Consider the following 13,750-nt stretch of genomic DNA (forward strand, 5'->3'; position numbering starts at 1 on the left):
CAACTTGTTTAAAATAGAACATATTTTATCTCTAGCTTCCCCTTTTCTGTTGAAAGTACCAACATCCTTCCAAGCCATTCGGATTTGAAGCTATTTTCAGCTCCTCATTTTCCTTCACTCAGCTAAGATTGGTTACTAAATGCTGTAGTTCCTCTCTCTACATTTCCTGCATTTATTCTCTTACATTCACCAATATTATAGCCTAGTTAATTCAATCCCTCATCATCTATTGCTTGAGTTACCACAATAGCCTCCTAAATGGTCTTCTTGCCTCAACTCTTTCTTCTTTCCAATACTTTTTTAGAATTGTCAAATCCATATTCCTAACCCTAACTGCTCCCCTTCTAGATGTGGTGGGTTTCTAATGTCTCTGGGATAAAATACAACCTCTTCTATCATTTAAAGCCATTGACAATTTTTCTTTCCAGGATGATTTCACATCACCTGCACACTAGCTAACTTTGCACAATATTTTATCTTTTCTGTCTTAGCATAAGTTGTCCCAAATGACTAAAATGTTTTCCTCACCCCCTTGCCCTTGGACCCTCAGATACTTACTAGCTATGTAACTGGACAAATCCTTAAACTCCCCTTTGTTTTCTCTCTGTAAAATGGGGGTTAAAAAAGAAAAAAAGCGCTTTCCTCACAGAGTTATTGTAAAGATAAAGTGAAATTGTAAAGCCCTCAGTCTCTTCCCCTTCCCCCTCAGCTCTCTCTCCCTTGCAGGTCCTAAAGCATACTTGGTGAATTGAATTAGCCTCTGCTTGGATGAAAGAGGAAAAAAGTATGGAGAAGTAATCTCTCCTCCTCAGACATAGATCCTTAGGCTTGGTGGTTGTATGGCTCTAGGGGTTGGGGCTGGGGCCGGGCCGGGGAAGTCAGGGGGTGGGAAAGTGCAGTGAGTGGAGGGGAAAAAAAACCCAGGAGGAAGAGTGTCTTCAAATCTGCCCTCTTGCCCAGCTCCTATGATTCTCTAAATCTAGGACAGGTCCTCTTGCTCTCCAACTCCTGGGTTCCTACAGAGTTATTAAGCCGCAGTACAGGCTCACAGAGAGGCGGCATCTGTCCACCCCTTGGGAAGAGAATCAGTCATCCTCCCTCTGTCACCGCAAAGGGCAGAGCTGGGGACACACACTGGCCCATCTCCAAAAGCACATACGTCTTGGCAGGTAGACAGACAGGGAGGTCACACTTGGGAGTATCCTGTCAAGAGCATCCCAACAGGTTTTCACAGTCACCCATGGCCTTTCAGCGTTCCCTCCCCCCGCGCCCAGCGTTATACCAATATAGCCCCACTGGCCAGTGTCCAGGAAATGGAGAAAGTGGATGGACTGCTGCGGGCTGCAGGGCCCACCAGCCCTCCCTCTCTCTATGGCTGGGTTTTTCCAGCTGGAGCCTCCCTCCCTCTACCGCAATCACTGAAAGCCGCTACTCTCTACCGCGGCTGCTCCAGCGCATCATTTATTTATTTATTTATTGGCTTCTTTATTTCTTTCCTCTTTTTCCCCCCCTGTACCAGCAGACCCCCCTCGGAGTCAGAGAGAGAAACGTTGCAGTCAGTCAGGGAGAAGTCCCCGCTGTAGGGGAGGAGGTGGGTGAGAGAGGGATTGTGCGTGGAGCGGAGGGAGAACCCCGGCGCAGGAGGGGAGCTAGAAGCAGGGGTGGAGAGCTCGGCAGAAATCTCCGCTGCTCCCCCCGCCTCAGCCACCCTCTCCCAGAGCCATGAGCGCTTCTAGACAGGAGGCTGAAAGGAGTGATGGGACCATGGGCGGGAGCGAGCACGAAACTGAATTACGGGACAGAGCCCACCTGAGCCAGGAGCGGAGGCTCAAACAGGCTACCCAGTTCGTCCACAAAGACTCCGCTGACCTCCTCCCACTGGACAGTCTCAAGAGGCTTGGCACTTCCAAGGATTTGGTGAGACATCCCAGGCCCCTGCCTCTCCCCTGCCCCGTTGGGTCCGGGCTTCCTGGTCCCGGGAGCCTTCCCAGAAGGAGCGGGGGCCACCAGACCGACTTTCGGAGATCCATCCCTTACTTAAAGTAACGTTGGGGCGATCCCACCAACTTCGGGGTATTCACTCTGCCCCTTTATCAGGAGGCCTTCGAGGATGTCATTTGTCTGGGGAAGGGGCTGTTCAGCATCTCACCTCTGACCTTAATAATGTCAGCCTAGAGAAAGCAGAGTCCAGACAAGTGGAGGGATGCTAGGACAGGTGTAGAGGCTTGGGGGGGGGGGGGGGGGGGGGGGGGGGGGGGGGGGGGGGGGGGGGGGGGGAAGGCCCCTTGGGATGCTTGGAAGCTTGATATCAGTAGAAGGGAGGAAGGAATACACAGAAGGCCGGGACTGACCTCTCCAAATCTACTTTAGCCACCAAAAAAAGGGGGAGGAGGGGGGTAAGAGGATTCAGATTTCAAAGCAGCAGAAATTACCATGAAGGTAATTTCTCCTTTCTCCCGAATTACCTAAAGAGCTGCCTGGCTTCTCAGCAGCCTTTCCTATCCTCCCTCCTCCTGGATATCAGAGTTTTTGGCTGTCATTTGATGAGGTATTTTCCTTTCTTACTTGGTCTTCATCATTTCTCCCCTGGCTCAGAGGCATTATTCTCTGCTAACAGTCATCTCCCAGATGCTGATTTTAAAGGGGAGGGCAGCTGAAAGGGAGAGAGTAAAGGTTTTGTTTTGTTTTGTTTTGTTTTTTCCTGCTTTTCCTGCTCTCCATATGAACCAGGAAAAAAGTCAGTTTTGGGAAGCTCTGGGAAATCTATGGGGACATGATGATAAGGAATGAGGGCTGCCTTCAGATGGAGGAAGGCCTATGAGAAGAGAATATAAAGAATTGAAATAGAAAAAGTCACATGAAAAGAGATAGAAGGCAAGAATGAAGATGATAGAACCATGAACATGTCAGAACGAGCCCTGTAGCTGCTCCCCCTCTATTTCTATCTATAGCCCCACTCAGTTTGCCCTGGAGATGCCACCAAATACCTAGAAAAAACTGTCAGAACAGTTACCTAAAACCAGGAATTCTTTGTGACATGGACCCCTTTGGCAGATATGATCTAGTAAGCCTTTCTCAGAATAATGCTTTTGAATAAATGAAATACATAGGATTACAAAAGAAGCCAATTGTATCAAAATACATTTAGTGAAACATTAACAATAACAACAACCTAAATTCACAGATTCCAAATTAAGAACCCCTGCTTAAAAAGTATTCTAGCAACTTAGGGTCTTCTTGTCCTCCTTAAGGAGGCTAAGAGAGTAGAGTTTTCTCATGGCTCTTCGTACTCCATCTCTGCCTTTGCCAAAAAAAGGTCCTGGCTCTCTGTTGCTAGGATGTAAGCCAAGAACCTTAGTCCAGAACTATTGCCAACTCACCAACCCCTCTGTGTACCACTCAACTCCCAGACCTTTCCCCTTCCTCTCCAAATCTATTTTTGCCACCAAAGAAAAAAGGTAAGGGGATTCAGATTTCAAAGTAGTACATCCAGACTTTATACTGGAGCAGTTGGGAAATTTAAGTTGGAGCCAGAAGAAAGGAGTAAAGTCACTTAGATTTACTAGTTTTTCCCCCCAGACTAGGGAAGAATGCTCATTTATTCTGTTAGATAATATCATATTCTCTTAGACTGGGATAGGTTTTTGATTTATTTTGCTATTTTTTGGCCTGAGATTTCATAAAATGAGGGAGTTTCTGGTGATGGACCTTCTCCCCTTATAGACTGGCGAGGTAGGATCATTGAAATAATAATGTTATTATTTAATTTTATTTAATATTTATTTGTTTAATTTAATATCATTTTAATAAATAATAATAGTAATCTAAATAATAGAATTCAGTTATCCTATTAACAGCCTAAAGACAGCAGTACTACAGAAGAGAATTGGTCAAGTCAGCTGATGAAACTCTGGACCTGTAGCTCCTCACTCACAACATGCTTCATTATTTCGGGACTTTGGGTCCTGGGACTCTATTTTGGAGAGCAAATTGGGAGTGGGAAAAAAGAAACAGCATCCCAGATCTCTAGCTAGCCTGATTGGTGAACTGAATTGCAGTTAACCATGGGAAAAGGGGCCTCCGTGGGAAAGATGGGAGGGAAAAGCTGGAGAGATAGAAAGGAACAAATCTGCTGGCAGTCCCAAAAAGCTCTTTGCTCTTTTCCCAGAGCTAGTCCCACTGGCATGGCAGTTCAAGTTGTCAGGGAACAGCCTCAGGGGGCTCATTAAACCTCGGGATATAAAAATCCCAGGAATTGGGCAAGGAGAGCAGGTGAAGGGAAGGAAGAGTGAGGGAAAGGAGAAGGAAGCCATTGATATCATCTGTCGTCATAATATTCCTTAACAGCCTAAAGGGAGGGTATGAAGGGAAGGTGAGAAGGGAAGGAGAGTCTTCCAAGTTCAGAAGAACCTACTTCTAATAGAAACCCTAAATTGGAGACAAAGCCTCTGACAGAGATGATCCCTGGAATAAAAATCTCTTTGCCTAATTAGCCAGTTTGATCATTGAGATGATTGTGATTATCTTTTCACCATTTTTTTTTACTGCATTCTCTCTCAGTACCATTCTAGCTGGTTTTAACAAGATAGGATCTAGAGAGGGAATATGGTCTGGTTTTATGATTCACTGACCTCAATTACCAGGCTTTATTATGTATCCCAGGAAACTCCATCCCTCTCCTGTGACTCTCCATCCCTTATTCTTTCCTACTCATCCCCTTTTCATACCTAGTCCTGGGAAAAGGGTAGAATTGGGAATGGGGATAATTCTTGTCCATTTGTCTCATGATGGAGCCAGCAGCCACACAGTGTGATTCAGCGTCGCCTGATGGAAGGGAATCTGGACCAGTTTCTCGGGGAGTCCTCCTTGGTTTGGGGCCAAGTTCATGGAGCAGAGAGTACTAGAAAGCCCAGCAGGAAGGAGACCCCGGCTCTTCTTGTCCACTGTAAGGTGAGAGGAGCCTCTGACCATCATCATGGAAACTAGAGATTGATCCCTGGAAAGGATCAACTGTTTGTGAATGTCTCCACCTTCTTTCCCTCTGTTCCTACAGGAGGGTACAAACGTTCCTCAGATTTTCCTCTTAGCTTAGGTCAGAAGATGGAAAGCTTTTCTTGCTTCTTTACCTCTATCACTTTTGCTGCTTCCACCCTGCTCTTTCCCCTTTGCCCTAAGTAAACTCATAGAGAGTGTGTCTACATGTGTGTGCATGTACATATGCATATGTACACATATACATGCATGCATGTGTGCATAGGAATATTATCTATAATATACATATATGCATATTGTGAATAGACTATGATTTTCATTTGTGAATTGTGAACACATGTGGTTACCAGATTGTGTGTGGATTTATTTTGGAGGGTAGGATAACATACCCATGGATATACAATTACATATGTGTGTATGTATACACATATATGTATGTATATAATTAGATCTTTTCTTTGAAACTTTTTTCAGTAACCCTTTTTCTTCCCCTTTCTTTGGAAAAAAAAAAGAAAAGAAAAACCAAATCTCTGTAACAAATATGAGTCATCAAACAAAACAAATTCCCACAATGGCCCTGTAAAAATGAGCTTTGTTCTGTTCTTTGCGTCTGGCACGTCTCTGCCAGGAAGGGGTAGCATGCATCATCAGTTCTCTGGAATAGTAATTGTGATCATTGCACTGAACAGAATTCTTAAAGTTTTCAAAGTTGTTTGTCCTTACAATGTCGATGCTAAATAAATTGTTCTCCTGGTTCTACTCACTTCACGCTGATTCAATTTATACAAACCTTTTCATAATTTCTTACAGCATAATATGCCATTACATTCACCTACTATACTGTGTTTAGGTTTTTCTTCCCCAGTTGAGGAACACTTTCTTAGTTCTTTGCCACAACACAAAGTGTTGCTATAAATATCTTTATACATATAGATCTTTTACTTTTTTTTTTTTTTTAACTCTTTGGGCATAGACCCATTAATGGGTCAAAGGGTATAAGTCAGTGGTTCTCAAAGTATGGTCTAGAGAATCCTGGGAATCTCTGAAACCCTTTTAGAGGGTCTACAAATTCAAAAATAGTTTTTATTTCCAATATGGTAAATGTCTATAAATATAACCCAGATAAATCCAAAAACACTTTGGAGAGATCCTCAATAATTTTTAATAGGATAATGATACTGAAAACAAAAGTTTGAGAACCACTGGATAAACAGTTTAGTAGATGTTTTGAGCAAAGTACTAAATTGCTTTTCAGAATGGCTAGATTTGTTCACAGTTCTTCTCAACCATGCATTAATGAACCACTTTAATCAAAATCCTTGGTACATTTGTTATTTTACTTTTTTGTCAATTTTGTCAATTTGATAGGTGTGTGGACAGTTGGAGCTTGATAAATATGTAGAAGTTACCATCTTAGTCTCTGGGAATACAAAGATGAAAAATGATATGGGACTGGAGCTCAGGAGAAAGACTAGAACCAGAGACTGTGCATGTAGCATTAGCATAACTGTAATTAAACTCTTATGAGCTGATCTCATCTAAGGAGATCTTGCCCTCAAGGAACTTGCAGTCTAATAGGGAAGTGCAAATTGTATAATTTAGGATAAAATAAAGAGAGGTATGAAGAATTCAGAGAAGGAAGGCTCATTTCTAACTGAAGGAATGATGGAAGACTTCATAGAAGAGGTGGCCCCTAAGAAGGAAGGGAAGAATTTTAACAAGAATTCCCTGCAGGCATAGAAGATTAAATTAAGGAATGACTCATACAATCATGAATATATATGTGGAATATATGGTATAAGAAAGGGAATATTATGAAATAAAGTTGGAAAAATATGTTGGAACCATTGTGGTATATTTTGAATGTTAGAGTAAAAAATTATATTTTATCTTGTAAGCACTGGGGAATCCTAGAGGTTTTTGATTAAGGAAATGCAGACCTATATATTAGCAAGATTTCTCTAGTAAATATATACTACAAACCCTTCATCTCTTTAATGACACAGTGAATGGCCAGAAGGCTAAATTTGGACTCAGAAGACTCCAAGAAAGACCTAAGTTTGAGTCCTACCTCACTTAACTCCTGAACAAGTCATTTAACTTCTATTAAATGGGGATAAAAGGACTATTGTGAGGATCAAATTAGATGATATACATACAGCACTAATATACTATGTAAGTGTTGGCTCTTATTATTGAAAAATAATACAAAGTTTATATCAGTATTTTCTAATTATTCTAATTTTCAGACATTATGGTAAGCTCTAGGGATACAAACACAAGTGAAAGTCCTTTCTTCTAGGAGCTTCAACTCATTGAAACAACATGTATAATAACAGAGATGTTCAGCGCAGATCCATGGGGAAAGCACTCACGCATCTTTAATGACCATGGAGGTGATGGCAGGAGGCCACCCAGCTGGGGCCAAGTCCTGGAAGATGCTCTTGTGGGATGGTGGCTGGCAGCCTGCTGCTGGCCATTGCTCTTTTTGGTTGCAGATGCCAGAGTAGGTTGCAAAGGATGGGGACAAATGAAAACAATGTTCTCTTCTGACTAGAGGGGGAAAATGTACAAACTGAAGAGGGGGAACATGTATCCAAACTAGATTAACTTCAAAGCTACCCCACTCTGAAGGATCTGGTTCTCTTGATAAGGATCAAACTCTGAATTGGGTCAGGAAAAGGCTGAACTAACTGGTTATCAATTAGCAAGCTTGAGCATGAAAGACAGATTGGGAAGAGTGATGGGACACTCTTCTAGAACTCATGCAATAAAAACAACTGACATAATTTCCAAATACTTTATAGTAGTTAAAAAAAACCCTCAGCATTGACTAGTTTAGCAGAGATTCTTAATCTGGAGTACACAAATTCCCAAGAGATCCATGGATAAATTATAGGTGGTCTATGCCTTTATTTTTTCTTTTCCCCCCCCCCTTTAAAAAAAAGTTTTCTTTTTTTCTGGTTATACATGTACATTAGTTTTTTGAAATATACATTTCTTTATGAATCATGTTGGGAGATAAAAATCAGAACAAAAGGGAAAAACCACAAGAAAAAAAAACAAACAGAAGAAAAAGAAAAAAATGATCATAGCATGTATTTACATTTAATCTTCCTAGTTCTCTTTGAATGTAGATGACTTCTTTTTAATATTTTGATAACTGAATTTCAAAATAATCAAATTCCTTTATAATTCCATGTATTTTATTTTGTGCATTTAAAAACATTATTCTGAGGATTATTGGGGAGAGAGGGATGGAGTAAGACATGACATAAAACAGGTTAAGAACCCTTGTGTTAAGGGAATGATGTCTCTCTGAATAAAACTCTCCCATATCTGACAGAGAGGCTGAGCAGTATTATGAAGATGGGGCTCATTCTGAATCTGCTCCTCAAATGTTATTCATATACAGGTACCAAGCAAGAGGAGGATGAGCATGAAATGTTCAGACTTCATGCCATTGTGATCACCTACTCTGTAGGTGTAGGAATCTTCCTGAAGGCTAGCTCTCAATGTCTCTCCACAATGGCTGCATAACTCATATTCTTCTTTTGATATTTTATGATTCTTCTAAGTGGAAGGATGGCATTAAGGACACTGTGGGGCAATGAATTCATTTCTTCTGGCAAAATCACCACTGTTTGAATGCTTTCTGTTGGCAGCTATTAGATCCAGCTCTGCATTTCCATTCATCCAGTCCTGTCCTTTTTTGGAATGATTGACTATGATGCAGGATTTCCCCTTATTTTCCCCCCATCCTGTCTATATTTAAGTCCTGAAGAGGTTGTCTAGCAGAAAACTGTTTAAATGCCCAGTTCTGTCAAACAATAATGTTTAGCATCTTCCTGGTCTGGAAGAAAAAAGACGCCACCAGGATAAATACCCTTTCCAGGGTCCAGAAGATCCTGGATGTAGACGAGTTGCTTCTTTTTGACTAAAGCTTTTATCTATTTAAGTTTAGCATCTATTTATAATATGGCATGACATATTACTGATGTGACAGGTTTTGCAAGTCAGACAGTAGGGTAAATTTCATTATGAGAAGATCTAACCTGAAGCTAAATTGCCTGTTGTCTAAGTTAAGTTTCTTTTAATTTAAGTACTTCAGCAATATTCCAGTACTGGGTGTGGTTATTTGCAGTGGAACAATTTGAAGTAATGTATTATGTAGTTGAACAACAACAAAAAGAAGAAGAAAGATAATTTTAGGGGAAAAGCACTAGCATCTGGAGGAACCAGAAGAGGCTTTATGTATGTGGTGGTTCTTGAATTGATCCTGGAAGGAGACTAGGAATTCTAAAAGGTAAAGATAAAGAGGGATTACATTCTACTGAAAGGTAGACTATAACTAGAAATAGGAAATGAAATATTGTATATGAGGGAGAATAGAAAGGCCATTATGTCTGTAGTGTTTGTGACAGAGGTTGGGACTAGGTTTCATTGTTAAAGAGAAGAACTTCCTATAAGTAGGGAGTTAATGTAGTGAATGGAGTAGGGGAAAACATGGTTAGACCTGCTCATTAGAAAAAATTGTTTTGAACACTGCAAGAAAGACAGATTGGGTTAAAAACAGTTGGGAAGTAGAGCAGTTTAGCTATTGAAATAGTCCAGGTGAGAGAGCATAAGGTCCTGAGTTAGACTGGTACCTTTGTAGGTGGAAGAGAAGTAGACAGGACTTGTGGCTGGGGGCAGATTTGGGTTGGGGTGGGCTGGGAGCAGCAATCAGAATCCCATCAGATATCAGAGAAATTGTGGAAGTAGAAAAGATGAGATCTGGTAACTGATTAGTTATGTGGGGTGAGAATGAGGAGTTTGAAAGGTGATACTAAACTTGGGTGACTGGATGGTTGTACTCTTAACAAAAATGGAGAATTTTGGAAAAGGTGAACTTCTGGGAGAAAAGAAAAATTTCGTTTTGGACATATTTAATGTGAGATATCTATAGAACATCTGGCTTGAAATAGCCAATAAACAGTTAGTGATGTGGAATGGAGTTCAGCAGAAAGACCATGGTTAGTATATATAGTATAGAGATATATAGATATAATATATAGGTAAGGGAGTCATCAACATAAATAATATTGATCAAATCATTATAATTTAAGAAATGATGACAAGATAGCTTCAGAAAAATCTAAAAAGATTTATTTGAAGTGATGCAAAGTGAAGTAAGCAGAACATTGTACGCAGTAACAATATGATGATCAACTATGAATGACTTGGCCATTTACAGCAATATGATGATCTAAGGCAGTTCTGAAGGATTTATGATGAAAAATGCTATCCATTTCCAGAGAAAGAATTAGAGGCTTTCAGACTCTGATTAAAGCATACTTATAAAAACTTTATTTTTCTTGATGTTTTTTGCTCTGTGTTTTCTTTGACAACTTGGCTAATATGGAAATATGTTTTGCATGACTGCACATGTATAAACTTGATTTTTCAAGGAAGGATGAAAAGAGAAAATCTGGAACTAAGAAATTTTTTTAAATGAATGCAAAAAGTTGTTTTTACATGTAATTAAAAAGAAAAACTCATAACACTGATAAAAACCCATGACTTGATGAAGACACCAAGAAAGAGTATAGTAAGAAAAGAGGAGCAAAAGACAAAGCCTTGGGGTAACACATCCTCATTTAAAAGGTAAGATATGTAAGAACCATAAAGGAAAACCGATAAAGGATGGTCAGCAAAGTGGTAGGATCAGGTCAGAACAATGCTACTAAAACAGAAATAAAGATAGTATTCAAGAGGAAAGCATGGTCAACAGTATCAAATACTGCAGAGAAGTCAGGGAAAGTGAGATTGGGAAAAGGCCATCAGGTATGGTAATTATGAGATCGCTGATAACCTGGGAGAAGAAAGTTTCAATTGAGCATGGAGTTCAGAAACCAGTTTTTTGAAATTTGACAAATTTCAGGAGAGAGAATAATAGTGTATATTGCTTTTTTTTCTAAATTATCTGAGAAAAGGGGGTGGGGATGATCAGTAGGCACAGGGAAGGATCTCGTAGAGAAGGAGAGACTGAATATTAGGGAAAAAGAAGCATGATTGTTGGAAGCATGTTTGGTGAAGATGGCAAATGTGTAATAACTTATTATTTATAAAGTGATTTAAGGTTTGCAAAGCACTTTTAAAAAATAGTATTCTCATTTCATCATAGCAAACTTGGGAGGTAGATGCTATTGTAATTGCTATTTTACAGATGAGGAAACTGGGGCAAGACTAGGTTTAGGGACTTGTGTAGGTTCACATAGCTAGTATATAGCTAAATTTAAATCCCCAGTCTTTTTGATTTCAGGTCCAGTGATCCAAACATTAAGTCATTTAGCTATCTTGTATTGGGGTAGACTTGGTAAGAAGATTCACCTCTATCCAAGCTTGAAGAAGAGAGTTGTGAGATGTGAAAGAGATAAAAGGGAGTTCTCAAAATATGGCCATTTTTTCCCCCAATAAAGTAAAAGTAAGACAAAGTTGTGAGAGTAAAGGAAAGGGTGGTAGTTGTGGGAAGCTTAAGGAGCTTCTTTGGAAAGTAGGGTAGAGATCCCTTTGGGAGGAGTCAAAGGATTGTCTTTCTATACTGAGGGTCCAGTTGGTAGTGTACTGGGCAATGGCAACATCCAGGGTGCGAGCCTCCTGGGTATACCTGGGTGAAACAAAGTAAGTTATGAGAGTAGATTCAGGGAATGGGAAAGCTGGGTGTTTAATAGAACATCAATAATACGTATGCTGGACAGGAATTGGGGTGAACGGGAAGAAGCAAGCCAGCTATTAAACTTCTTGAGAAAGAAGAGAGAATAATCTGAGAGCTTAGAGTAACAGCAACTAAGATCTACATTGGGTGACAGGTTTGGATAGAATAAATGTCAAAGGAGGAAAAAAAATGTGGTGGTGGCAGAGGGGAATGGCTGATGGTTCCCTGGTAAGTGAAGAAAGTACTCTGATATCTATATATGTAAGAGACTGAACTCAACTCTTTTCTATCTCCAAATGATGTGTCCCTTCCTTACCTTAGAACTTCCTAATGTGAAGTTCCTTTCCTAGAAGTTCATTCCTTTTCCCAAATGGGGACCTTTCTCCCTCAATTCCCCAAATATCCATCTTTTGGTTCCATATCCATTGTTTGGTTCAATATTTCCTAAATCTGTGATGTTTTGGCATTTTAGCTTCATTCTTTTCCTCATTCTACCTTTTTATTGTGCTAGTCCTGACTTTCCCATTTAATCTTTTTTTAAATTTTTAATTGGAGAGCAATTAAATTTCTTCACTCTTCTAAAGAAAAGCGCACTGATTTGGCAGGGGGTGGAGGAGGAGAGATAAATGGAGGCAAGGGAAGTTCCTGGGGTTGACGCCAACTCATTCAGTCCATTTGGTTTCTTCTCTCCTAGTGCCGGGACCAGATATTAAGAGTGGCAGTGGATACAGGTACCCAACACAACCAAATCTCTGCCAGATGCCTCAGTCGCCTTGGGTAAGAACGTGATTCCCTGAAGGTATGAGGGGGTATATAGTATACATGACTACATGCTGTAGGAGTCCAGGAAACGAACCAAATGATTGGAGAGAGGGGTGACTGACTGGTAATTGGATCAGCCATAACCATTGCTTCTCTACCACAGGTTAGGGGAGGGGACTCCAAAAGTCCCAGGCGGGAAAAAGGCTCCTGGCCCCCTGACCCACGTGGAGCAGCTGGAGCTGCAGTTAGGGCAAGAGACAGTAGCATGCTCAGCTCAGGTGGTTGGTAAGTTTTGACTTTTATCAGCTTTTTCATATTTTCATCTCTTCTACCATTCTTTTTGTGGTTAAAAAAAAAAAAAGTCCCACAAAGAGTTATTCTTCCCATCTCCTACTGGCAGCAGGGAGAGCACTCTACCCAGGTGTTCCCACTGTTCCCATTCTTTTATAACATTTCTAGATCTGGGAGATGAGTTAAGCAGTGACACCCTTTGGGTGCTTTCCAGTTTTTTCCATTGCTCTTTCCATTCCTACAGATGATGAGAGTCCTGAATTTTGCCTGGGATTGCAGACACTGGTATCTCTCAAGGTAAGATGCCTCCTCTATAGTGCCTGGTGTGAGAGTTTGTGCCGTGGGACAAGAAATAAGGATCTGGGAGGTTACTGGTAAGAGGAGCTCTGAATTAGGACTCAGAATTTTTAGTTTCAAAGCTAAGCTTTGTTTCTGCAGATACTAGAGCATTTCCCGGCCTGCTTTCTCCCAAGTAAAATAGAAGGGTAGGGCCTGGCCCTCTCCCACAATGGAAATTCAGAGTGAGAAGATGGAGAGAGATAATTTTAAAAGAGTTTGGAAAGAAATGGGTGGGGACTGGTTATTATCTCAGAGGAAGAGAGAAGATAAGGGGGTGGGGGAAAGGTAGATGCAGACAGGTTGGGTGAAATTGTTTTATGCATAGAAATCTATGGATGAGGAGGACTTGCTCCCTGGTAGCTTTTCTACATGGTTGTTCAACTTCCTTCTCATACTTTTTCCCAATAGTGCTGTATTGACCTGGAACACGGTGTGCTACGGCTGAGATCTCCTTGCCCAGAGCTACCATTCCTGCCTTTCCACCAGGAGCCTGGCCAGTGACAACAATCCCTGTCTGTCCTCTGGAGAAAAAACAAAACCTTAGGGGAAGAGTCATGGGCAGTGGCAGGGCTGCCCACCCCTTGACCCTTGATCATATGTTTTGTTTGTCCACATGCATTCTTTGCTTTTTCACCAATTTCTACATAAAAGGCCACATCCTAAATAAAT

The 13,750-nt window shown here is 40.9% G+C and overlaps 1 protein-coding gene across 1 annotated transcript; it reads left to right on the forward strand.

Annotated features, from left to right (window-relative positions):
* Nucleotides 1-1,314: 1,314 nt before the first annotated feature.
* On the forward strand, nt 1,315-13,598 carry NRIP2 (nuclear receptor interacting protein 2). The gene is made up of 6 exons (XM_023504617.2): nt 1,315-1,917; nt 4,798-4,950; nt 12,384-12,466; nt 12,615-12,736; nt 12,987-13,039; nt 13,490-13,598. Exons 1-6 carry the CDS (start codon nt 1,723-1,725, stop codon nt 13,580-13,582), a joined length of 699 nt encoding a protein of 232 aa, XP_023360385.1. The 5' UTR covers nt 1,315-1,722; the 3' UTR covers nt 13,583-13,598.
* The last annotated feature ends 152 nt before the right edge of the window (nt 13,599-13,750 follow it).

This window comes from Sarcophilus harrisii, chromosome 5 (genome assembly GCF_902635505.1).
Source record: "Sarcophilus harrisii chromosome 5, mSarHar1.11, whole genome shotgun sequence".
Taxonomy (NCBI): Eukaryota; Metazoa; Chordata; class Mammalia; order Dasyuromorphia; family Dasyuridae; genus Sarcophilus; species Sarcophilus harrisii.